General features: G+C 41.3%; 1 protein-coding gene across 1 annotated transcript; it reads left to right on the top strand.

The window, feature by feature from the left end:
• The first annotated feature begins 18,647 nt into the window (after nucleotides 1-18,647).
• On the top strand, nucleotides 18,648-21,779 carry RAG1 (recombination activating 1). Its single transcript, XM_029209720.1, has one exon. The coding sequence runs from the start codon at nucleotides 18,648-18,650 to the stop codon at nucleotides 21,777-21,779; it is 3,132 nt and encodes a 1,043-aa protein (XP_029065553.1).
• Nucleotides 21,780-27,396: the final 5,617 nt, after the last annotated feature.

The raw sequence follows: 27,396 nt of genomic DNA on the forward strand, positions 1-27,396 counted from the left end.
AAAGCATAGATAGATAAAAGGATGGAGTCAGTCTGTTTGTCTATTTATCTATCTATCTTCATCATCATCATCTATGGTAAATTAAAAACAAAAATAAACCAATGCAGGGCAGCAAGAGTTATCCTAACCACAGTAGAAACCAAGGAAAAAGCATAACTGACATAATGAAGGTCATTTTATATTGATCATATTTCTTAACTTTTCCTTTTCAAAGGTAATTTTTTTCCATGAATGGATATTTTCATGATCTTTATTATTCTTTAAGTGTTGACATTTTAATAGCCTACACTTTGGAAGAGATCTCTCTGTTCATTATCTTCTTCAGAGTATGGTGATGAGCTCTCCTAGAGCTAAAGCTTTGTTTAGTGCTGGAAAATTCAATGCTATCTTGAGTAATGCTTTTATTCCATGTGATTTGACTGGATTCAATTATCTTTGGGGGAACACCCACCATTCTGTGTGTTTCATTTCACTATTTCACTTATTCTATAATATCTATCCCTCACCTTTTCCTCATTATTTTCATCTCTGCATTCACTTCCTATGTGATCTCAGAGTTTTTCTCCAGTTTGTTTTCTATATCAGTAAGTTGCAAATTTGTCTCTTATGGCATCCAATGTATTCATTGTATGTCTTCTCCTTGGGTGTTAGTTTCATTACACATGCTTCTTATCTTGGTTTCTTCTCATCAAGGACACTGCTTGTTCAACAGAGGCAATTCCTTATAGGAACATAGGTAAATAAATATTTTCCCTTTTGTCTTCTGTTTCAGAAAAAGCCCATCCTTTGAAGCTTTGGTGCCAAGCATTGACTTTTCCTCTCTAGCTATGAAAGTCTTAGATGGCATCTTCTTCCAATATAAGGCTGTTTTGTCTACCCTGAAACTCTGTTGTTTAGTGTAGCCACCTTAATTATTTACCTTAGCTAGATCTTCTGGATAATTTGCTGCAGCTTCTACATCAGCAATTACTGCTTCACCTTGCGCTTTTACGTTATGGAGATGACTTCTTTTCTTAAACCTCATCAACCAACCTCTGCTAGCTTCAAACCTTCCTTCTGCAGCTTCCTCACCTCTCTCAGCCTTCAGAGAATTGAAGAGAGTTAGGGCCTTGCTGTGGATTAGGCTTTGGTTTAAAGGAAAGTTGTGGCTGGTTTGATCTTCTATCCAGACCACTCAAACTTTCTCCATATCAGCAATAAGGCTATTTTGCTTTGCATGTTCACTGGAGTATCACTTTTAATTTCCTTCAGGAAGTTTTCCTTTGCATTCACAACTTGGCCAACAGTTTCATGTAAAAGGCTTAGCTTTAGACCTATCTCAGCTTTGACATGCCTTCCTCACTAAGCTTAATCATTTCTAGTTTTTGATTTACAGTAAGAGACATGCAACCCTTCCTTTCACTTGAACACTTAGAAGCCATTGCAAGGTTATTGATTGGCCTAATTTTGACAATTGTCTCAGGGAACAAGGAGGCCCAAGGAGAGGGAGAGAGGTGGGAGAACAGCTGGTTGATGGAGCAGTCATCGTACACACAGCATGTATCAATTAAGTTCACTATCTCATTTGGGCATGGTTCATGGAGCCCCAAAACAATTACAGTAGTAACATCAAAGATCACTGATCACAGATCTCCATAACGAATATGAAAAAGTTTGAAATATTGTGAGAACTACCAAATTGTGACAGGGACACGAAGTGAGCAAATGCTGTTGGAAAAATGGCACTGATAGACTTGCTCAATGGAAGGTTGTCAAAACCTTCGATTTGTAAAAAACTGCAGCATCTGTGAAGCGCAATAAAGTGACGTGCAATACAAATGAGGTCTCCCTGTAAGAAAAAACAATGGTAGCTTCCTTTCCAAACTTAAAGCTCTTGAATGCAAATGCAAAGAGTCTCAGTAAAATTGTTCTTACTTGATTAAAGGGTTCTTATTTGACAGGATAAGAAGACAAATAGGGATAGGTTCCTGGCTTATTGTATGTTCTGCAGGCTCCTTTTAGTTTCGTAACATAGTTTTAGTATGGTAAAACAAATACACCATCATTGAACTGAGAAAACTTTTATATGCCTCTAAAGCTGTGGTTAGGCAAAAGGGGTTTTAGGGAGAGGCTTTATGAGGGGCTCCTTAACCTGTCCCCTCTGCCTGATTTCATGGCTAGTGCATTGCTGCTTGCCTGAAATGGATTTTTATTCTTGCCTTTGGAGTTGGCTTCTAGATACTTGGAACAGCTGCTTCTCTAAGCTGATTCTCTATCCTGATCTTTGCCTTTCTGCTTTGGGCAACCCTGTTCATCAGGGCAGCCTCCCTTCCCATCTCCAAGTTGGAAGGTATCCCTGAGGCTGTCAAGAAGGGGGCTTCAGGTCAATCTTCAATGAGCTTTCCCTTTCCTCCCTTTTCTCCTCTTCCCCTCCCTCCCCCTTTCTTGCCTATTTTCTTTCCAGACTATTTTCTCTGCAAAAATTGAAGAGTGCATTGGAACCCTGTTATGGACTGAATTATATCCGCCCCCCAAATTCACACGTTGAAGCCCTAACTGCCAATGTGGCTATATTTGGAGATAGGGCCTTTAAAGGGGTAATTAAGGTTAAATGGGATCATGTGAATGGACCCTAATTCAATTGGACTGGTGTCCTTTTAAGAAGTAGAAGAGACAGCAGGGATTTGTAAGCACAGGGGAAAGATCATGTGGGGACACAGCAAGAAAGTGGCCTGCAAGCCAAAGAGAGAGGTTCTGGGAGAAACCAATGCTGATAACACCTTGATCTTGGGCTTCCAGCCTCCAGAACTGTCCGAAATAAATTTCTACTGGTTAAGTCACCCAGTCTGTATTTTGTTATGGCAGCCCTAGAAAACGAATACAGACCCTATCATCATTCTGCTCATCTGTAGAGACTCCTTCTGGGGATCTTGGCACATGTCTAATTTTTATCACTTATATCTGGTACTGCTGAAATGCTGGATGATTTTGTGGGCACTTTCATTGGGCATTGGGAAGAAGGGCCCCCTTGGCCTTCCCTCAATCTCCTCTGAAACTTTATATTTCTCATGGTCTCTAGCAAGTAATTTAGCAGTTATGCCCTATCTGTTCCATTCATTGATAGCAACAGCTTTAATCTCATCTGCCCAAATAAGCTAGCTCGCAAGCAGCAGGTTATTAAGTTTTTTAATCTCTGTCTAACACAATACTTACGCTTAAAAATGCTGAAGATTTGGTTGATTGGTTTAAAACCTCGAATCGGATCCAGGGCACAGGGATCTTCTTGATCCTTTCAGTTTCCTATGTTTAAATGGTGAAGGCAGATTCCATGAGGAGTGAAGGAACTGGGGGCTTCTTCCAACAAATGTGTGTATTTTGGAGCCCCCAGTCTGGTTTCCACATGAAGTGATGTGCTGGTCTGTTGTTTTCCTCGGGGACCTCGAGGCAGATGTAGACAAACAGCAGATGCAGAGGAAGAGCTGCGTACCGGGCAGGCTGAGAGCTGTAAACAAGGGGAGCTATATTAAGAAAGGTCTCCATCTACAGCACTGTCTCAATCCTGCCACCCATTGGGCATGTTCCCAAATTGACTTTCCGCAGTCAGTCAGCTGCTCAGCGACAGGTATGCAATTGTTTGTAACAGACACAAGTCTCAGCTTCTTAGAGCTGGGAGGATTCTCAGACACCACATCCTCTGACGTTTAACAAAGTCTCATTGCGGTGCATGAAATGAGTTTAGGTAGCACACAGGATGATTTCAGGTGGAGACATATTAACATTGGGTGCAGGTTAACGCTGAATTGCTTTTCCAATTTTCTTTCAATCCTTTTTAATTTGGGAAGGAAAAAGTGTCTATTTGATGCCAGTAGACCTTGACACTCACTCACCTTTCTTTCTAACAGAGAGAGCATTTTCCTTCCTACATGGTATTTCTGCTACAAACCTTTGATAACGTATAAAATCCTTCTCTAAGTAAATTGATTTAAGTAAACAAGGTAACTTCCTTTAAAGACAAATATTAAACAAATAATAGTGCAGGTGGTATTTGGGTAAGGCAAAAATCGTGAATGTGGTACAGAGTGAAATTGTAAAAATACTGGCATCCCATCCCCTCCCTTTTGCTTCTACAAATGAAGAAACTGAGGCCTCTTTTGTAATGTTTCACTGAGAGGCTGAGTTGGGAGAGTCGAGATAATTGACAAGTGGCACCTGTTATGACCAGTATGCCCAAGAGGAAAAAGAGGCTGCTCCAGAAGTAACCAGAGCTTGGCATTGGACCTTCACGATGGCAATGCCTGACACACAGGGAGGGTCTCTGGCCAGCCACCCTTCCACTGGTCTCTTTGCTAGGAGAAAGCGTGTTAGTATTTGGGAGTGTGGTCTTCATGGCATTAAGAGGCATGAGAAACCTGGTACTTTCAGTCATATCAAAGGGGCATAAGAGCTGGCGGTGCTGTGTGAAGGCAATAGAGCTTGGTGTCAATAGTTGAACTTGGGGCCTTAAATTATATTTTTGATTTTTCCCTTTTAATTGATCAATCAAATAATTATTATTATAAATTTTATTTACCTTCAATGTAGAAAAATATGAAAAAATGGAAACTTTATATACAATCACGTGCAGAGCAGTTACACAGTTCGGTTGCACATAAGTGAATGTCTTTATTTTCAGAAGCCAGCAGCCTTACCACTAGGAGTCTCCATTCAATCCAAAGACAGGAAAATTAATCTAAACAATGCCTAGTTTTCCCTGTCATTTGAGATGAAACTAGCCAGTCCTTGTGATTTTCTCTCTTGTTTTCTCTCTCCTTCTTCCTTGGTGGCTACTACACGTCTGACATCATAGCTGGAGATGGAGTGTAGGGACCTGGCTGACATCTGTTCAGGTTGTCAGGTTTGGTCTCGATCACATCCAAGAATCTGCAGACGTAACTCTTTTTCATCACCAGTCACCTGACTCTAGCTCAGCCTTCTCCTCCTTGTGGTGGTGAAGTCCTCTCTTGACCTGTCTGTGTCCCTTCCACTGTTCCAGCAACAGAGAACCCGTGGCTTGTCTCTGACCTCTGATCCCCAGCGCCCCACACGGTGTTATCAGCTCTGCTGTGTGACCTCATGCAATCATGCAGCAGTGAAACTGTGGGAGTTTGCTCATTTTCCCAGGCTCAACCCAGGAAGTTACTCTGTGCTCTCAGATCCCAAAACTTAACTGGGATGTAGTTCTATTCTCACCTCCCCTCCTTCTAGCACTTAATATTTATTAAGTACTTACCAAGTGTCTGACTCTTGGGCCAGGCATTTTCATTTAATTATTTGATCCCCCAGGGATGCTGGAAAGTAGGTGTTACCCATTTTTACAGAAACTAAACTGAGAAAATCCTCACTCGAGTGGTTACATGAATGGTTCAAAGTCACACAGTCCATAGTGACAGAACAGAAAGCACATCTCGTATCCCTTGACTCTTGATTCTCTATCTCATTATCTCTATCTACCCTACCTACTACTCCAGGTCTATCTTAATTCCACATTAGACTGCAAGTTCCTAGAAGTCAAAGGCAGCTGTGATGGTTAATTTTATGTGACAACTTGACTGGATCACAGGTGCCCAGATATCTGACTAAACGTTATTTTTAGGTGTGTCTGTGAGGATGTTGCTGGATGAGTAAAACATTTGAATCAGTAGACTGAGTAAAGCAACTTGCCCTCCTCAGTATGGGTGGGCATGCACCATCCAATCTGTTAAGGGCCTGAATAGAACAGAAATGTGGAGAAAGGGAGAATTTGAGCGCTTTCTCTCCCTTCCCGTCCCCTTCTCTCTCTCTCACTGTTTGAGGTAGGACGTCAGTTTTCTCCTGCCCTCAGACTGGCTCTTACACCACTGGCTTTCCTGGGTCTCTAGCTTACAGATGGCGCATGATGGGACTTCTCAGTTTCCACGATCATGTGAACCAATTCCTCATAATAAACTTCTCTCCTAGATAGCTAGGATAGAGATAGCTCCTACAGGTTCTGTTTCTCTGGAGAGCCCTAACATGGCAGTGTCTAATCTAATATTTCAGGCAGAGAGAATAGCAAGTGGCAGCATATATGGACTTTTTGAGGACCAGCACAGAGGCCAGTGTGTCTGTAGTGAAGTGGGTAGAAGAAGAAATGCTCCTTGTTAGTCCTTGTGAGGTCCTTGGCTTTTACTTTAACCCAGGATGGGGAACAACAGGAGGATTTTGATCAGAGAAGTGAAATGAATAAGATGAGAATTTGGTGACTGGTTGGATGTGAGGATTTAGAGAAAGAAAGAAATGAAGGATGACTTTAAGAGTTTGCCTTGAAATGGGGATTTACCTTTGATGAAAAAGGTTGTGGGGAGGGTGGTTTTGAGCGGCAGGGTTGGGGGTTCTTGAGGCAACGTTGTGCTTGGCAATGTGCTAAGCAGCTTACATGCATTAACTCATTTAATTCTCCCAAGAACATTACCAGGTACATATTACTATTCCCATTTTTAAATGAGGAAGTGGAGTCAGAGAGGTTAAGAAATATACCCAAGGTCACACAGCTTGCAAGAGGTGATGCTAGAATTTAAACCCAGGTTTATGTCACTCCAAAGCCTGGGGTACTCCACACCAGAGCCCAACATTATACGGATAATAGTGGCCATGATAGCCATATTTGCTCATTAAGACTGAGGTCCAGTGAGAGTCCTCAGACTTGACCATCCAAAGAAACTCTTCCTCCTTGAGTGGATGAGTGAAAGGAGTGTACAAGATGAGAGACTGATCTCTAATTTCTTAGTCTTCTCTGGCTGCCGAAACAAAATACCACAGACTGGGTGGCTTAAACAATAGAAATTTATTTTCTCACAGGTCTGGAGGCTAGAAGTCAGATATCAAGGGGTCTTCAGGTCGGTTTCTTCCGAGGCCTCTCTCCTTGGCTTGTAGACAGCCACCTTCTCACTGTGCCCTCACATGGTCTTTCCTCTGTGCTTGTACATGCCTCAGTGTGTCCCAATTTCTTCTTGTAAGGACAGATCAGTCAGATTGGATTAGGGATCACTCTAATGACCTTATTTTAACTTAATCACTCCTTTCAAGGCTCTATCTTGAAATATAGTCACATTTTGAGGTACTGGGGGTTAGGATTTCAGCATATGAATTGAGGAGAGCATAATTCAGCCTACCTTTAGATCAATAGGCATAAACCACAAGTTACTTCAACATTATACTATGTTATTATTGATTACTACCAGGAGAAATAGCTTTGTTGGAGAAAGGGAGCTATGTATCCAGGTGTCCAAAAGGCCCCGGAACCTGGAGTTGATTCCTGGAATTTTATGCAAGTCTCTACATAATGGTCTGTGGTCCATGAGGAACAGAGAAGCCACAAAGGCCCTGAGGAGGTCTGAGGACTATTCTGATATCATGTTACTAAGAACCTTTTTTTTTTCTAGTATAACATATGTAATATGTACATATTAGAGATAATCATGGATTTTTGTTATGGCTGGTGATTTTGGGGGATTGAAGGGGGCATTGGAGATCCTGGAAATGTTAAGGGGGCTTGAGGAGAATGAAGGTAAATTCTTCTTTGAAAGAAGTACAAAGAACAACCAATCTCAGTTAAAGCTGAATTCACTGGTCTCCCCTTATATGTCACAAAGCAAAGTTACTTTTTATCTTTATTATTTGAAAAATTTATTATTTTTTTAATTTTATTTTTTTATTTTTTTGGCTGCGTTGTGCAGCTTGTGGGATCTTAGTTCCCTGACGAGGGATCGAATCCGGGCCCAAGGCAGTGGAAGTGCAGAGCCTTACACACTGGACTGTCAGGGAATTCCCCAAAGTTACTTTTTAGAACTGACATGTAGACAAGAAAGAGTAGAATCCAGACTTTTTTAAATAGAAACTTATATAATGAAATAAAGTATTACTATTAGTAATACTGTCTTCAGATGTGGAAATAAAATACAGACTTCTTTCTGTAATGATAGTGGTAAAGGGCGCTTTTATCCACATTTGAAAATGGTACTCTTTTTGGGAGGGAGCAATGTCCCAGGAAAAACTTATAACAAGATATGCATTTAAATCACATAGTAATTTTTAAAGTTTTTTTTTATAAACATGTTATCGACAATTCAATGGCAGGTTTTTGAACAAATATAATTAGAAGCTGATTCTACCTATGCCTTTCCAGAACCACTATTCATACGTTGAAAAGGAATATAGTTTTTAATTAAAATTTATTAAAAACTTAGCAATTGTTCTCATTAGATAGAAAATTAAGCCACATAGTAACTATAGATAGAAACACAAGTCAAATTAAATTATAGTTAAATCCCCTTTGTTTAAAAGTATTCCTTTCTCACTCTCCAAAAACAATTATGAAATTTTTGGAGCCCCCGAACTGTAGAGCTTGGGATAGTTGCCCAGTTTGGCTTTTTGTAAAGATATCTCTTGCTGTCCTGCAATTAGTCGTTTCAGGCCATTATGTTTACTCTAGGCTTGAGAAAGCCCATTTCTCAAACTTGAATTCTAACCCTGAGACATTTAGATCAAATTCATTCTACATTGATGTTTGAACTCATTCTTAGACCTTATACAGCTGAATGAGATGAGGAGGAAAGAAATGGCTTTCTATATTTGGAGTATGAAAATGGAAGAGATGTCTCCAGTTTAGAAAGGATGTCTAGTAGAGTCCGAAACACTGGGCATCACTTCTCATTCCTCAGACTCCCTCATGAAGACATGTTCCTTACATCTTCACTTGTTTGAGGAATGGAGAGAAGGCATTTATTACATATTTTCTGGGACCAGTTAGCAGTAGCAAAATAGTGAGTTCCATGTTAGACCCTTGATTTTAGTGGAAGACTAGAGTTAACTAGGTCTGGGGTCCTGAGCAAGTTACTTTGACCGTCTCAGCTTTTGATGTTGTTTCATAGTCAATAGGAATTATGGGAGATTCCTACAGAGGCAGGTGATGGTGGAGGGGATGGGTAGGGAAGATAGAGGTTAGGATAAATGGAGGAGAGAAGAGAGCCAAACTTATTGACTACTGAACTAGTTCATGGACTTGAGACTTTTCCTGATAACTCAATGATATAGCCTTTTTTTGCCCACATGATGGCACTAGTTGTTTAGAAAACAGCTTAGCTAACGGGAGAAAGCCCGCCAAGTCACTCCTGAATTTGTGGCGAAAAAGCTGCAGCTGACGTTGACAGCAATTAATAACACATTAGAAAATTTACTAACAGGGATAATCCACATTGAGTTAATTAGAAAGTAATTTTAAGACTGGAGAAGTGGGGGAGAAACGAGCGTGTGGGGATGCTCACTTTCTACCACCAGCGCTGTGGCAAGTTTGCATTATCACTGAAGGCTCTAATCTAGCAATGACCTGTTAAGGTTCTGCTTTGATGCCAAGTCGAGTTCCTTTCCAGGCTAAGAGAAGCAAGAAGGCATCGGGGTGGGCGGGGAGGGATGCTCCCTTTTCACTGTAGTGGGAAGAATATTGTCTTGGGACTCCAGAGACCAGCTTGTGATGCTGTTTTTGCTACTAATTCCCTCCTGTGACATTGAACAGGACACTTTGCCCTTCAGGTACTGTTTCTCACCTCTAAGATACATCCATTGGGTCAGGTAATCTCTAAATTCCCTTCTAGCTCTGGCATTCGATTTGGCGATGTTAGAAGACCAGAGTTTTGTGAGCTGGAAATATGTAGATACATGCTTATATACGTAATCACAGTGTCAGTAAACAGCATCTGCTGGATTATGATAAGAGCACAAAATGCAGGGTTCACACTCTCAGACCACAGCTGCAGGAGTAGATTTTGATTGATATCAGCAACTGGAGTTCCAGGCTGTCTGGGAGGAAATTGAATTTGAAAAGGTCTTTTAAAAGGGCCTGCAGGGAGCCCAGGGGAATAAGTGTAGGCAACCTGCCTACAGGTTTGGGGCTTGGGTGGAGAGACAGGTTAAGGGAGGGACAGCAGAGTGCATGTGCCCAGAGGGAGCAGGGCCAGTGCAGACACTGTCCGCACTCCTAGGATTAACCACAGCTAGTCACTCAGCCGGGAGGGCTCTACTCAACACTGGGACCTGGCATCAAATCATCCAAACTCTAGTTTGCCCTTTTCCTACTGCTAAATTTAGCCAAGATCTGTCGGCCATATTTTATTTTTAATTTGCTTGGAACAACGTGGAAATCTTGGCAGCTTTGACTTTGCTGTTTCATGATGGAAGTCAGGGTTTGCTCTAGGTGGGGTCTGTCACATGGAAAAGATTTGAAACGAGAACAGTGGGTGGAATTTTAGTGACCAGGAAAAGGGGCTCGGCATGTTTTCCTGGCAATCCAATGGAGGTGTCATCTCTCAGCAGGGCACAGGGGACAGCGACATGATTTCAACATGGATGGGAGAAAGAGGTCCCCAGGTGTAATGGGGAAGGACAAGAAAACATGGGAAATCCTGCTCTTGAAGAATCTGGGTGTATAAAAATCCAGATTTTCAAATATAAAAAAATAGAAGAGTTTCTTCATATGCACCCAATATTTTATTTTGCTTCATTTAAAATTAATTATTAATAATTTATTGTGTATCTTTTTTTCTATTTTAAAAGGGACATATGACTGATAAAAAATTAAACAGTACAGAAATTTTTGGTAAATATGATACAAAAAAGATAAAGCTCTTGTTTAATCTGGTCTGACACTTATGCCCCTGACCCCTATGGCCTGGTGTGTATTCTTCAATGAGTCTCTTTAAACATCCAACTTTCCTAAGAAAAATTGAAAAGGACTCCATTTATGAATGTTTGAGATGGAGAAATTTTCCAACTCTGGCTTGGGGTTGAAGATGACCCCCTGACCCTGTTTGCCTTGGACTTTCAGGGCTGAACCCAGGAAAGTTCCAAACAAAGTGGGACAGTTGGTCACTCTAGTGTCACTTAACTTCTAAGTGGGTCTATGGATCTGGAGCCTGATCCTCTGAAGCTGGGACTTGATGCTTTGTTCCAATTCTGTGAGCTGTTACTGTTTTCCTGTTTCCTTCAAGGTGAAGCAAGAACCTCTGGCCCTTCTTCTTTCTGGGAGTCCAGTGGAGATGCAGGGTTTTGCAGTGTGGGAGGATGGATGGGAAGGGAATCTTCTTCCACATCAGCCATGCTGTGACTCCTCTCCACTTGACCCCTTGTACAAAGAGGACATGAAGACCCATAAAGCCACATCCCAGAGACCCTACTTCCTGTTGATTTGAACATGGACTCCATCTTCAGGAACTTCTCAGCTCCCACCTGCCCAGCCTCATGATGTCATATGAACCTTGGGTATAAACAAACAGAAGCTCCTGAAAGCCACAGGCCATCTCTCACATATTATTGCAGTGGCTTCTGCTCACTCTTTATCTTAGTGAGCAGAAAGCTGTGTCCCCCAGGACTGTTGTGTGATTGGACAGGCCTGGGTAAAAAATAGTGGGGATATACAAGAAGTATCTAAAGAGGGTGGCACAGCACGGAGAAATCCTTGCACCTGCTTCTTTGACAGTTTTGCTGAAGATGAAATGAGAGCAAGGCCACCCTCACTTGGGAGATAAAGCTGGTCTAAGAATTATAAAGGGGATTTGAAACAGAGACTGTCCTAGGTAGACTGATGACTCATTTTTGAGTCATCCTCACACTATTGGTACCAATGGCTTTCCGTATTCTCCTTTTACAGAATAGTGAAGTGGTTAAGGACATGCACTTTGAAACCCACTTCATTATTTAGTGAAGTGTATCTGTGGGTAAGTTTCTCCATTTCTCTAAACTTCTGTTGCTTTTCTTTGGAGAAAATAATATCAAATGCGTAGAAGTGTTGTGAAAAATAAGTGATATGTAAAGCACTTGGAAGCTTGGCCTATTGCTCTGGATAACTAGGGGCTAATATTGTCAATCCTGGGTTGTAGATGAGGACACGGAACCTCATAAAGTTTAAGTAATAAATCCAAGACCTGAGGCAAGATTTAAATCCTGGTCTGTGACTTCAAAACTCTAGTAATGTAAACGTAATGTTGTTACAAGGAGCACAAACTTCCCTGACTGAGAACTGACCAGGTAGGTCATTTCAAAATTACGATAAAAATGATCATATAGTTAGCATTTGATGAGTACCTACTAAAGGCAGACACTGTTCCAAGTATTTTCTTATAATAACTCTCACTGTATAACCTCATTGACTCTTTGAGGTATATACAGTTCGTATTTCCATCTTACAGATGAGGAAACTGAGGCGCAGAGCTATAGAACACTGGCAGAAGCCCCAAATTATGTTGACAAGATCATTTCCAACCAAACAGTCTTGGGTAGTGAACTGGCAGCTTTGGCAGTGTTCCAGCACACGCCCATGTGTGGTTCTACACTCAGGTCCCCCAGCTAAGCTTCCTGAGGAGCCAGGTGCCAGCTGGAGCTGGGGGCTCCTGGCCTGTGATTGGCTGCCATCATTTGTGGTTAGCCCCGTGTGGTTGGGGAGACTGGGAAGGACAGTGGAGGCTGATAAATATTGCAGCAGTCTGCTCTGAAAGACAGGAGGACACCCTCTGCCTTCTCTTTGATATCAAGTAATATCAACCAAATTGCAGACATCCCAACACTGTGTCCAGGCAGCCTGCTGAGCAAGGTAACACTCATATTTTTCACGCCTTGAGTCACAATATTTATTACATTTTTATGTTTCTACTTAGAAGTACTTGGGCTTTTTCCCTTGCAGGGAATGAGAGGAGGGAGAAAGGGAAGCTGGCGTACATTTGGTTTTTCTCTCTAATGTACGAAAATAGGAAAGGAACAAAAAACCAAGTTGAGGAGACACTGTATGTTCATAGAGAAGATGCAAAATATCTGAATTACTGTAAATGAGTGCTGCAGGCAAAGGAAGCGTTTAAGGAGTGCCTTTTTTCTTTGTCCACACCACACCCGGGGATATTAGTTCCCCGACCAGGGATCGAAGTACTAACTAGTGGACTGCCAGGGAATTCCCTAAGGAGTGCTTCTTGAATGGATTTGTAAAATGAATCAGCAGAAGGAAAGGTGTGAGGTACTTGGAAAAAAATACCGTGCTGGTCCAGGCAAGAAAAATAATCAGGAGCAAACAAATTCTGGGGTTGGAGGAAATGTATACTTGCTCAGGTACTTGCCAAGTACTGCCAGGAATTTCCTGAACTAGATCGGACTAAGCAGAAGACCAGTATTTCTCCAAGCATGACCTGTGGGCCCCTAGTAGCAGGATCACTGAAATGCTTGTTAAAAAATATGATTTCTGGACTCCATCCCAGATGGAGAATCAGACTTGCTGGGACCTGATGATATTTTTTTTAAACACAACTCCCTAGTGATTCTGATACATGGCAATTTTGAGAATTGCCACTGTAGAGACCCTACACAGAGGTTACGTTCTTGAATGGGATTCCTGAACATGGGCTGTGACAGCGCACTTCTCTTTCTGAAGTGGTTCAAGCAAGAAGTTGCCTGGAGGAAGAACCAGAATCTTCAGGTCATTTTGTGGATGCCTGAGACATAAAAAGTCTTTTGATGCTTTCAGCTTTTTGATGCTGGTGTTTGGCAAATAGTAGACAATAGTATTTGTGGAGTGAATGAACGAATAAATGAGCGGGACAGTGACAATAAGGGGTAACTCTGGGCCACACAGTAGTCACTTGAACACTGTATACGGACCAAGTTGAAGATGTTAAGAGGAGAGATTGTGGACCAAGTACCAGTACGTTTGTGTGTGTAGGGTGTGTGTGTGTAGGGTCTGAGTGTGTAGGGTGTGTGTGTGTAGGATGTGTGTGTGTAGGGTGTGTGTGTGTAGGGTCTGAGTGTGTACAGTCTGTGCGTGTAGGGTCTGAGTGTGTAGGGTCTGTGTGTATGTAGGGTGTGTGTGTGTAGGGTCTGAGTGTGTAGGGTGTGTGTGTGTAGGGTGTGTGTATGTAGGGTCTGAGTGTGTAGGGTGTGTGTGTGTAGGGTCTGTGTGTGTAGGGTTGGGTTGGGAGTTACAGGTGGTGCTGCTGTGGTTCTACCTCCGGAAATAACTAAGGATGCACTCATAAAAATGACACTTCTGCCCCAACCAAGCCACCCCAGACCAGCTTGTCAACATGAATCCACGCCCTGTGGGGAAAAGGAGCCCTGTAGCTGTGATAGCAGGTGATGGCAGTGCTGAGAGGGCAGAGCCCATGGGAACAGGGCTGAGCCAGCAACAGCCACCCCGCCTTGTAGAGCCTGAGGCTGGTCCACTGCTGAGACCTTTTGTTAGAAGAGAGGAGATCAAGCATCTGTAAGATTCCTGAGTGTCAAAAACAAAAAAAATCCATGACCGACAAGATAACTCTTTCATAGTCCTAACTTCATGTTGTCTGCAGGTCCATATTTCAGTCCCCTTTCAACATGTTTACCAGAAAAGAAAGATAAGCTAAGAATGGTGGTCAGATTTGAGTCTTGGCCAAATCTTAAACTTTTCTGGGGGGAAATTTAGGAAGAAATATGGAAAAGGGACTATGGGTACATAGAAATCTAGCCTTTACAACATTTTTTCCCTAAAGTGAATATATCACAAAAATTAAAAAAATAATCTGTATTTGTTGTGAAACATTCTAATGATATAAAAATGAATTAAATAGAAAATTAGAGATCTCCTTACCAGTGCCAATTCTATTTTCTAGAGAGTTAACATTGTTAAGGTTTTAGTGCATATCCTTCCAGATTTTCTATATTTTCAGATATATACAAACATGCATAAATGAAGTCTTACTATACTTGCTATTGTTCTTCTGCTCTCTGCTTTGTCATGTGGGCATCTTTTTGTATCTTGACGTATACAGAAATTGCATATATGTATCAATGCATATAGAAATTTAAAATTTCTGTGTTGTTTTCCATTGTATATCTGGACCAGAGTTTATTTAATAATGCCCTATTGGTGATCATTTATGCTGTTTTCTATTTTTCAAAGTAACAAACAGATCTTTTAAACAGGTTTTTAATTTTTTTCTTTCTCTCTCTCTCTGTCTCTCTCCATGTAAATATCACTATGGGAATAACCTGTGGGAATGTTTCTATAGGATAATTTCTAAAAGCAAATTTATTGCACAAAAGATAATATATATTTAAAAAATTTAAAGACATTGCCACATTTCCACTAGAAATATTATACCAATTTACACTTCTCCCAAGACTGTATGAAGATATCTGCAATCCCCATGCCTATATTAATGCTGATTAATATCAATATTTTTAATTTTTGCTAATCAGATAGACAAACGATACCTTATTAGACCTTATTAAAAGTTCTATCTTCTAAAAGTAATATAAGTTTATTTCAGAGGAAGTAAAAATCATAGATAAAGACAAAAAATATAAAACATCTATAGCTTTCACAGATCACCACTATTAGCATCTTGGTGTATGTTCCCCTAAAAATAAGAAGAATAACACCCTACACACACAAACGTACTGGTACTTGGTCCACAATCTCTCCTCTTAACATCTTCAACTTGGTCCGTATACAATGTTCAAGTGACTACTGTGTGGCCCAGAGTTACCCCTTATTGTCACTGTCCCGCTCATTTATTCGTTCATTCACTCCACAAATACTATTGTCTACTATTTGCCAAACACCAGCATCAAAAAGCTGAAAGCATCAAAAGACTTTTCATGTCTCAGGCATCCACAAAATGACCTGAAGATTCTGGTTCTTCCTCCAGGCAACTTCTTGCTTGAACCACTTCAGAAAGAGAAGTGCGCTGTCACAGCCCATGTTCAGGAATCCCATTCAAGAACGTAACCTCTGTGTAGGGTCTCTACAGTGGCAATTCTCAAAATTGCCATGTATCAGAATCACTAGGGAGCTTGTGTTTAAAAAAAATATCATCAGGTCCCAGCAAGTCTGATTCTCCATCTGGGATGGAGTCCAGAAATCATATTTTTTAACAAGCATTTCAGTGATCCTGCTACTAGGGGTCCACAGGTCATGCTTGGAGAAATACTGGTCTTCTGCTTAGTCCGATCTAGTTCAGGAAATTCCTGGCAGTACTTGGCAAGTACCTGAGCAAGTATACATTTCCTCCAACCCCAGAATTTGTTTGCTCCTGATTACTTTTCTTGCCTGGACCAGCACGGTATTTTTTTCCAAGTACCTCACACCTTTCCTTCTGCTGATTCATTTTACAAATCCATTCAAGAAGCACTCCTTAAGGAATTCCCTGGCAGTCCACTAGTTAGTACTCTGAGCTTCCGCGCCGGGGGCCCACATTCGATCCCTGGTCGGGGAACTAATATCCCCGGGTGTGGTGTGGACAAAGAAAAAAGGCACTCCTTAAACGCTTCCTTTGCCTGCAGCACTCATTTATAGTAATTCAGATATTTTGCATCTTCTCTATGAACCTACAGTGTCTTCCTCAACTCGGTTTTTTGTTCCTTTCCTATTTTCGTACATTAGAGAGAAAAACCAAATGTACGTCAGCTTCCTTTTCTCCCTCCTCTCATTCCCTGCAAGGGAAAAAGCCCACTCCCTCTCACTTCTAGTTTGGATAAACTTTTAGCAATTAAGTAGAAAAACAATCTAATAAATAAATTTGATTTGGATGTCAATGGCTAACAACTGCTTGGTGATGGTACTCTTTCCATGGGAGTAGTTACACAAATGTATTTTGGCAGATTTTGACCCAACATTTCAGGCCAATGCCAGTCAGGAGAGGGTGGGTAGGGAGGGGAGAGAGTTCTAGGGAGCCTTCCAACATGCCTTGTGGTTGACTTACTCATTGTGAAAGTTCAGTATTTAACTTGAGTAGCTCTAAAGAGGGTCATGCATGCATTTTTTTTTTAAGAAGAACTCAAAATATTATCTTGGAATTCCAGAGAACTAGTGCAGAAAAAGACAGGGAAGGGAAAGCCTAAAGAAATAAAAAAGACACTTGGGAATGAGTTCAAAGCAATGGGGCAGAGGGCAGGGGACACGGAAAGTCCTCGGCCCTGACCCAGGACAGAATTTAGGAACATAATAGAACTGTAAACAGCTCTGAGGTGTTGGTTGGGTTGCAGATGAAATATTGAATACTTCTGATGTTAATGAGACCTTTGAAATGGTTTGGAACTGTTTGGTTCTCACACAGTTCTGCATATAGAACAAGGTAACAGGGTTTCCTTTTCAACAAAGACTGGAAGTTGGCTTTTAGTTCTTATGAAAAACATAAACCTCTGAAGCATAATGCATGCAAGATACAACAAAATTCAGTGGTTTAAAGGGGCGATCTGACAGGAAGCTTTGTTAGCATCTGTCAGGACAACTCTTGTGGCTTCCTCTCCCACCCCTACCCCCAAATCCCACCTCTGGGCAAAGTGCGCTCATCTGAGGATTAGTCTCCATGATCACATGACTAGAAAAATATCATCAGTTTGGTTAGTTAATTGAGGGGGAATGCTTGTTTGATAAAATTGGCAGGTCAAGAGCATTAACCCAGGCAAATATGAGAAATATAGATGATAGTCTGAAAATACAGTTGCTGTTTTCCCAGTTATGTGTACTGAAGAATTTTGAGAATATGGGGCTAATTGGGTCTAGAGACACTCAAATGGCATTTTGAGACTTTTTTCTGCTGCTCCATGATGTCTACACCACAAGCCAGATTGCTAGGGTTTCCTGGAATGTATAATTGCTAATGTTTTTCAAAGAAGAAAAATATTATTCCCACCTCTTCTTATTACAAACTATAGAGCTAATGACCAGTGCCCCGTAATGACTTTCAGGATGGCCTGTGTAATTCTATCTGAAAATACTTGAAATTTTCATCTTAAAATTCTTCAGAATCTTTGCACATGCACACTGTGGTTTGTTGCAGGTTTAGAGAGTTCTGTGGGTTTTGTTCCTAATGGAGAAACAACCTTATAATTTACAGCAGCATTTGCTAATTAAAATTGTAAGCATAATTACTATCCATGATACTTATTATTAGCGTGCATTCATAAAGCTCAAAATTCACTTCATCCTTTCACGTCCTGAGTAATTAGTTTCTTTGGATTTGTAGCTTTATCATCCCTTTATGTTCCATTTGGAAGAAATCAACAACCAACCTCCCGGGAGACAGCTTTAAAAAGCTGGAAATATATTGTCCAGCTAATGCAATGAGACTGATACAATGCAGAAAATATGACTTTTCTTTGGTTTAGTAGACAGCTTTTCCTTGCATTTATTCAGCAAATAACTATTGAGCACATAATGTGTGCTAGGAAACTTGGGGAGACAGAGATAAATAACTCAAGGATTCTGTCCTCAAAGACCTTAAGATTTCACTGGAAGGGAAATAATATTGTACATATATAATAGTGTACATCAACTATACCTCAATAAAAAATAATAAGTTAAAAAAATAAGTTTGTACATATATATGTGAAATAAACCATGGTGTTGCATGTAATTAGATACATGGTATAAATGACCATCAGCACTGTCAGAACAGGGAATGACTCTCTCTCCGCTATATGATCAGCACCTAAAATAGTATATTAAAATAGGAGGTTTAATAATTATCTTTTTGGATGATTTAATAAGTGAATAATTGAATGTACTCATTTGTATTCCTTCCAAGGTACATCAGTGGGATATTGAAATTTTTTCCTAATCTGACTTGTTTTTATTGTTTCCAGGTACTTCAGCCAGCATGGCTGTCTCTTTGCCACCCACCCTGGGACTCAGTTCCGCCCCAGACGAAATCCAGTACCCACATATTAAATTTTCAGAATGGAAATTTAAGCTATTCAGGGTGAGATCCTTTGAAAAGGCACCTGAAAATGCTCAAGCGGAAAAGCAAGATTCCTCCGAAGGGAAACCCTCTCTAGAGCAATCTCCAGCAGTCCTGGACACGCCTGGTGGTCAGAAACCAGCTCTGACTCAACTGGCATTGAAGTCCCACCCAAAGTTTCTGAAGAAATCCCATGATGACAGGAAAGCAAGAGACAAAGCCATGCACCAAGCCAACCTGCGACATCTCTGCCGCATCTGCGGGAATCCTTTCAAAGCCGATGGGCACAATAGGAGATACCCAGTCCATGGGCCTGTGGATGGTAAAACCCAAGTCCTTTTACGAAAGAAGGAAAAGAGGGCCACGTCCTGGCCAGACCTCATTGCCAAGGTTTTCCGGATCGATGTGAAGGCCGATGTGGACTCGATTCATCCCACTGAGTTCTGCCATAACTGCTGGAGCTTCATGCACAGGAGGTTTAGCAGTGCCCCGTGTGAGGCTTACTCCCCAAGGAATGCAACCATGGAGTGGTCCTCCCACACAACACCCTGTGACATCTGCCACATTGCCCGTCAGGGACTCAAGAGGAAGGGTCATCAGCCAAGCGCGCAGCTCAGCAAAAAACTCAGAACTGTGATTGACGGAGCTCGAGAAGTCCGTCGGCGCAAGAGGACAGCTCAGACCGGGATCAGCAGCAAGGAACTGAAGAAGAAAATCGCCAACTGCAGTAAGATACATCTCAGTACCCAGCTCCTGACACTGGACTTCCCAGCGTACTTTGTGAAATCTGTCTCCTGCCAGATTTGTGAACACATTCTGGCGGACCCTGTAGAGACCAGCTGTAAGCATGTATTTTGCAGGATCTGCATTCTCAGATGCCTCAAAGTCATGGGAAATTATTGTCCTTCTTGCCGGTACCCCTGCTTCCCTACTGACCTGGAGAGTCCAGTGAAGTCTTTTCTGAGCATCTTGAATTCCCTGATGGTGAAATGTCCAGCCAAAGAGTGTAATGAGGAGGTCAGCTTGGAAAAATATAATCACCATGTCTCAAGCCACAAGGAATCGAAAGAGACTTACGTGCATATTAATAGAGGGGGCCGGCCCCGCCAGCATCTCCTGTCCCTGACCCGGAGGGCTCAGAAACACCGTCTGAGGGAGCTCAAGCTGCAAGTCAAGGCTTTCGCTGACAAAGAAGAAGGTGGAGATGTGAAGTCGGTGTGCCTGACCTTGTTCCTGCTGGCTCTGAGGGCAAGGAATGAGCACAGACAAGCCGACGAGCTAGAGGCCATCATGCAGGGACGGGGCTCCGGCCTTCAGCCGGCTGTTTGCTTGGCCATCCGTGTCAACACCTTCCTCAGCTGCAGCCAGTACCACAAGATGTACAGGACTGTGAAGGCCATCACAGGCAGGCAGATTTTCCAGCCTTTGCACGCCCTTCGGAGTGCTGAGAAGGTCCTTCTGCCGGGCCACCACCCCTTCGAGTGGCAGCCACCTCTGAAGAACGTGTCTTCCAGCACTGACGTGGGCATTATTGATGGACTGTCTGGACTGTCCTCCTCTGTGGACGATTACCCGGTGGACACCATCGCCAAGCGCTTCCGCTATGATTCAGCTTTGGTGTCTGCTCTGATGGACATGGAAGAAGACATCCTGGCGGGCATGAGAGACCAAGACCTTGAGGACTACCTGGATGGCCCCTTCACCGTAGTGGTGAAGGAGTCTTGTGATGGGATGGGAGACGTGGGTGAGAAGCACGGCAGTGGGCCAGCAGTTCCGGAAAAGGCAGTTCGGTTTTCCTTCACGATCATGAAAATCACCATCGCTCACGAGTCACAGAATGTGAAGGTGTTTGAGGAAGCCAAGCCTAACTCTGAACTGTGTTGCAAGCCCTTGTGCCTCATGCTGGCAGATGAGTCTGACCACGAGACCCTGACGGCCATCCTGAGCCCTCTCATTGCCGAGAGGGAGGCCATGAAGAGCAGCAAATTAATGCTTGAGATGGGAGGCATCCTCCGGACTTTCAAGTTCATCTTTAGGGGCACCGGGTATGATGAGAAACTTGTCCGGGAAGTGGAAGGCCTCGAGGCTTCGGGCTCAGTCTACATTTGTACCCTTTGTGATGCCACCCGCCTGGAAGCCTCTCAAAATCTTGTCTTCCACTCCATCACCAGAAGCCACGTTGATAATCTGGAGCGCTATGAGGTCTGGCGTTCCAACCCATACCATGAGACGGTGGAGGAGCTGCGGGACCGGGTGAAGGGGGTCTCGGCCAAACCCTTCATTGAGACGGTGCCTTCCATAGATGCACTCCACTGCGACATCGGCAACGCAGCTGAGTTCTACAAGATCTTCCAGCTGGAGATAGGGGAGGTGTATAAGAACCCCAGTGCCTCCAAAGAGGAGAGGAAAAGATGGCAGGCTGCCTTGGACAAGCACCTCCGGAAGAAGATGAATCTGAAACCAATCATGAGGATGAATGGCAACTTTGCCAGGAAGCTCATGACCAAAGAGACGGTTGAAGCAGTTTGTGAATTAATTCCCTCCGAGGAGAGGCACGAAGCTCTGAGGGAACTAATGGACCTTTATTTGAAGATGAAACCCGTCTGGCGATCATCATGCCCTGCTAAGGAGTGCCCAGAATCCCTCTGCCAGTATAGCTTCAATTCACAGCGTTTTGCTGAGCTCCTCTCCACCAAGTTCAAGTATAGATACGAGGGCAAAATCACCAATTATTTTCACAAAACCCTGGCTCACGTCCCTGAAATTATTGAGAGGGATGGCTCCATTGGGGCCTGGGCAAGTGAGGGAAATGAGTCTGGCAACAAACTGTTCAGGCGCTTCCGGAAAATGAATGCCAGGCAGTCCAAGTACTACGAAATGGAAGATGTCTTGAAACATCACTGGTTGTATACCTCCAAATACCTGCAGAAGTTTATGAATGCTCATAATGCATTGAAAACTTCAGGGTTTACCATAAACTCCCAGGGAAGCTTAGAGGACTCATTAGACCTAGAGGACTCTCCAGAATCTCAAAATTCAATGGAATTTTAAGCAGGGCAGCCACTTATGAGTTGGTTTTGCAAATAAATTTGCCTCTGGGTGGCATTGTGACCTTCTCCTGGTACCCTTCACTCCTGTGTATGGGGCTTCACCACCCAAGCGGTGGTAGGTTGGAGAGGCCACAGATGCTGAACCCATGTCAGGAATGGATAACTGGTGAGCTGATTGCTTGAGCCATTTAGGGAGTTCAGAAAAGCAACAGGAGGAATCAGTTATTTGAAAGCTCAATAGCTGAGAACAGGAGTAACTGCAGGGGACCAGAGATGAACAAAGATATGTGTATGTGTGACCGTGTGACGTGAAAATCAAAGTCAAGGTTGTCAAAGGACAGCCAGTGAAGGCAGGAAAGGAATTTGACTTGTGGTTTCCATCCACCACCACCTCCCCAGTTATTCTAGTTTATATTGAGATGTGTTTTCTATATTGAGATGTGTGTTTTCTAGATCATTTTTGCAGAATTATTTATTTTATAAATTTCACATATTTTGGCTTATTCTACAAGATTCAGGAAAGCTTTTCAGATTTCTCTAATAATAATATCTTACATTTGTATGGCACAATGACCTTGACAATGCTCCTGGTGCATTTTGTCATTTGGTACACTTATGCAGAAATACCCTACATCCAGAATATTTTTGGAAAATCAGTCCTTTTCTGGATTTAAATGATGTCTCTGTTGTAACTCTTGGAGTTTAGGAGATCATCTGGTACCATGGATTTTTCAATTATAAAGTGAGAATAAAACTGTTAGCTGCAGTTGGTTACTAAATCTTGTGATAATACATGTTTACTTAGCTATCAGTAGCCAGGTATGATTTTTATTTTTTACTTTTAATTAATTTAGATTCTCCAAATGCTTTTCCATACAATCTCAAAGCCACAGAGGCTATTAAAATCTGGTTTTGTTTACTGTATGAAAACAGTCTTGCTGAAAATTTCTGCCAGGTTTTCTTCATTTGAAACCTGGGTCAATTTTACTAAATCCACTTTTCATGGAGTTTTTCCCTTTGCAATGTGTTATTTTTTTGTATTATAATCAGCTTACTTTCAGTGTATTAAGATTTTTGTAGCAGGATATCTTTGTACTTTTTTCACCTGCTAAGTTTACATGGAGCCTACTCGTGGTAGAGTGGAAGAGTTAATATTTGTAGAGGGTTTTTTTTTTTTTTGCCACTTTTAGAACGTTTCCACATTCATTTTGCCTCATTTTTCCTCACTACAACTCTGTGGGGTAGGCATGGTTATGATTTTCATTTGGTGGAGAGTTAAATGATTTGCCCAAAGTTACAGGGATAGTACATACCTGATCTGGAATTTGAACACAGTCCTTTTGTCTCCAAATTCCACGTTGTTTCTACCACGAAAATTAACCACTTTTTTTTGATTTTTTCTTTTTTTTAATAAGGAAGTAATATAATTTATTTAGAATCTACAACTAATCACTATAGTTTGTCATCTTGGGATTACATTTCTTGGGGGCAGGGATGGGTGGGTTTTAAGTCCTTGGTGTGCTTTGGGCCTTTTGCTGGAAGAAAGAATTGCCAAAATTCCCAAGAGCCTCCCAAACCTCTGGTGGCTCCAGTTTTTGGAAACTATTGTCTGTATCCTTAGAAATTTGGGAATTGCCAATTGCTGGCAGTTTAGAGCAGGCATGGGATTTTACATGCTAGCGAGTCATAATGATATGTTAGTGTTAATTAGTTTTTTTCTTCCTTTGATTTTATTGGTCTTAATTGCCACTCTTCATACAGAGTATATCAAAGAGCTTTGTAATTTGGTTGTCAAACGTGCATCAGTGATATTATCCTAAATGGTATGCATTTGGTGCTTTTACAGGGATTGAACCTGGTATTTTTCCATTTAAAAAATACAGTGTTTTTTCTTGCTTTTTATATATAGAATACATAAATTACAAAGACATTTGTAATTTAGTTTTCAAAAAGATATACATATTTTAATTTTAGTTTTTCTTGAAAATGTTTAAGTTTTGCATTTTTTAAACAAATGGGCTTTGAAGCCATGACTTTCCTTCATCCCATTTAATCCTTACAGCATGTCTCTGCACTAATAAACAGATAAATTCATGTAATCATCTTACTCCCTGAAGCATGCTGGCGCTGGTTTGTAGATTTTTTTCCCACTTCTACTCTGTTACTCGATTGGTGGCAATGTAAATACTTTCCAATATTAAATTCAACTTTTCTAGCATTTAGGAACTATTCTGAATGCATGTGAGTAACAGCATGATTTATAGCACAACCCTCCCAATAATCCCTTAATCAGATCACATTTTGATAAACCCCAGGAACATCTGGCTGCAGGAATTTCAATATGTAGAAATGCTGCCTATGGTTGTTTTTGCCCTCACTGTTGAGATTGTAATATACTAGACCCTGGTTTTATATTCAAGTTTTATTTTTGACAATGCCCACTGTAAATGCAGCCACACACTCTAGGGAAATTCACCACAATGAGTGGAGTTTTTGTTTTGTTTTGTTTTGTTTTTAAGTATAGACTGAGACTTGAGAAGTGCAATGCATTTTTCTCCCATGAAACCTGATCCTACAAGTTCTCCTGCCAACCCACTGAGGTGCACTGCAGGGACCAGTGATAATGGCTGATGAAAATTGATGAATGGTCAGTATGAGGCCAAAAAGTGCTTTGGGATTAATAAATATGTACCAAGAAGCAAGAGCAGGAGGAAAAGATGTCTTTTCCTTCCAGGTGAACTGGAATTTAGTTTTGCTTCCATTTGTTTTCACAAAATATAGATGAAGATAAAGATTTTTTTGGTTGAGCTTGTGGGTCTCGCATTAGATCAAACAGAATTCAGATTACACACAGCTAGGAGATAGGGTTTGTAAGCACCAGTGGTGGTCGGGAGAATGAATCATCATTTAGATGCAAGTGATTTTTGATTGCAGATATGTATGTGTCTTCAGTTATTGTATGGGAGGTGGTACTATTCTTTCAATGTTAAGAGGTTTTTTAATAAGAGTAGGTATTTTGTCCCTATTTTATTTTTTCATTTAACCATAGTAATCTACATAAATATACCTCATTCGGTTTTGGTGAGATTTTTCTTTTTGTGGAATTGCACTTCACTTTATTTTCATACAAATAATTGTAAAGTTTGTTTACTGGCTTCCAAGACTCTTCTTCTTCTTCTTTTTTTTGTGTTTGCTTTAGGAAAAATTCAGGTACCAGGATGCAATTGTTTTATTTGATGATTTGATGCAAAGGACCTGTATTTTCATGTCAAATGATTTCAATTAAAATATGTGTTTCAATACTTATTTTTATATTTTAATATTTTCATTCCTTATTAATGTTATGGTTATTGTTAACAACTTTATGTTTAAGTATTTGAAATAAAAGTTTAAAATTTGAAAATAGTGAGTATTGTGATTTGTATTCAAATAATAATATTGAGTGCAACATTTAAAAAAATGAAGTAACTTTTTTTTTGAGGGAAATACAAAATAAATTTGATGATCTTATAATAAAAAGCAACAGAATGGTGACAATGAGTATAATTTGTACTACTATAGGAGAGACGATTTGGTTCCAGATACTTAAGGTAAATGTAGGATGTAAAAATGAGTCGTATTTAAACTCCTTTGAGAGTCTGATAAAAATATGACCCTGTTCCCCAGACAATTCACACATTCATATACCAACATTTTGGTCAGAGTAGTTGACTTGTCCAGGGCCACACAGATAATGGTAGAAGTGAGCTAGAGCCCAGGTTCTTTTGACCAGTTCTTTTCCTAGTGATAACAACAAAAGCAGCAGTAACAACAACAGTAATGATAGCTACCACTGACCAAACGGTGTGGTGGACACTTTGCATATGGTTTTCTCATTGGATCCTTTTGGAGTCAGTACCACTATTTTCTTCATGTTATACACGTGGTCCCTGAAGCTTATCTCAGCCAGAAAATGGCAGAACCACGTCTTGGCAATCTTCCCCCTAGTTCTGTCCATCTTACCTTCATACTAGTCTGTCATCTCCACATCATCCGTGAAATATCAAGTAACTTAGTGCCACTTTCTGGAGACTTCCAAGCTCCCTCCTACTCAGAACACAGATTTAGCCCGGCTGCTTCCATGCAACCATACCAGTTTTTTTAATATCGAAATATGTTTGTACTTGTAGGTAAGTAGCCTGTTCCCCAAAGGCCCTGTTCCTGAAGCCCCTCCCCGTCCCCCAGGAACTCAGATCCAGCAACTAACAAGTTAACTTTTGGCACAGCAGGGAGCCTTAAGGACCTGCTCCAGCACCCTCTTTTTTCACTCATTTTTTTAAAAAACTCCTATTATCCTTGCCTTGTACTATTTTTTCCCATCTTTATTGAGGTATTATTGACAAATAAAATTGTATTTATTTAAAGTGATGATTTGATATAAATATACATTGTAAAATACTTTTCGCAATCAAGTTAATTAGCTCATCCAGTGCCTCACACAGTTACCTCTTGTGCGTGCGGTGAGAACACTTAAGATCTACGCTTTTAACAAATTTTAAGTGTACAAGGCAGTGCAGTGTCATTAATATAGTCACCAAGCTGCACATTCGATCCTCAGAACTTACTCATAACTGAAAGTTTGACCAAGTATTTGAACATTACCCCCTGCATTTGAGAATGAAGCATCTTCTTACATTTTAAGGTCCAGCTAATTTCTATATCATTCCCAATACCCTTTGTAACTACTTCAGCCTATTTTTAAAACAAATATTTATAGGATGTCTTCTGTGAGCAGGCAACGTGTGTTTGGCACACACCGGAGATATAGTGGTGAACACAGATGGTTTCTGCTCACAAAGAACTGTGTGGAGGTAGACATTGAATCAACTATAAGCCTAACAAATGCATGACTCCACAGTCTAGTATGTGTTATGAAGGAAAAGTACTAGGTACAATCAAAGTACAGTAAGACAATGGAATTTAAACTGGGGAATCAGAGAAGTGTCTCAGAAGAAGGAACCTTTAATGGAGACTGGTAGGATGAGTGGGGTGAGGGCAGGTGAGAGGTGATAGACCTGGGTCAACTTAGCCTATGGGAAGACTGAGGTGGGAGAGTGATTGGAGGTGTTTAGGAACTGAAGGAAGGTCTGTGTGGCAGAAGCAGATAGAGAGCAAGAGGGTGCTGCATGAGTCTAGAGAATCAGGCAGATGCCTCAAAATGTAGGACTCTGTGGTTTGGTAAAGACTTTGGATCTTACCCCAAGTGCAAATGGAAACCATTGCAGAGTTTGAGGCAGGTAACGGTTGCAATCCATGCCACGCCAGGAGAGGGACACCAGTGAAATGCTTTTGGAAGGTATTAAATGTGAAAGGATTTCCAAGATTGAGAAGGTTATGCATATAAATTTAAATGATGGAGTAGCTATTTCAAACATTTTTGACATCGGTCACACACTGCCTGCTAATTCATATGTCTCACTCCCTTAGTTAGGTGACTGTGTCCCACTCTAGGCTGAAGAAGATGCAGGGAGATGCTGCAGAATCCTCAACTTGACAGCCTCACCTGTTCATAAAGTTAGCATTTCTTCCCCTGACATTTTCCCTTCTTTTTCACGGAAATTTCTTTTCCTTCCTGGCTT

The sequence above is a fragment of the Monodon monoceros genome, unplaced genomic scaffold (genome assembly GCF_005190385.1).
Source record: "Monodon monoceros isolate NGI ecotype Baffin Bay Population unplaced genomic scaffold, NGI_Narwhal_1 Super_Scaffold_7, whole genome shotgun sequence".
Lineage (NCBI taxonomy): Eukaryota > Metazoa > Chordata > Mammalia > Artiodactyla > Monodontidae > Monodon > Monodon monoceros.

What these genes read in the sequence shown, in the direction of transcription:
- RAG1 (XM_029209720.1), top strand. Translation starts at nt 18,648, where the DNA reads ATGGCTGTCTCTTTGCCACCCACCCTGGGACTCAGTTCCGCCCCAGAC.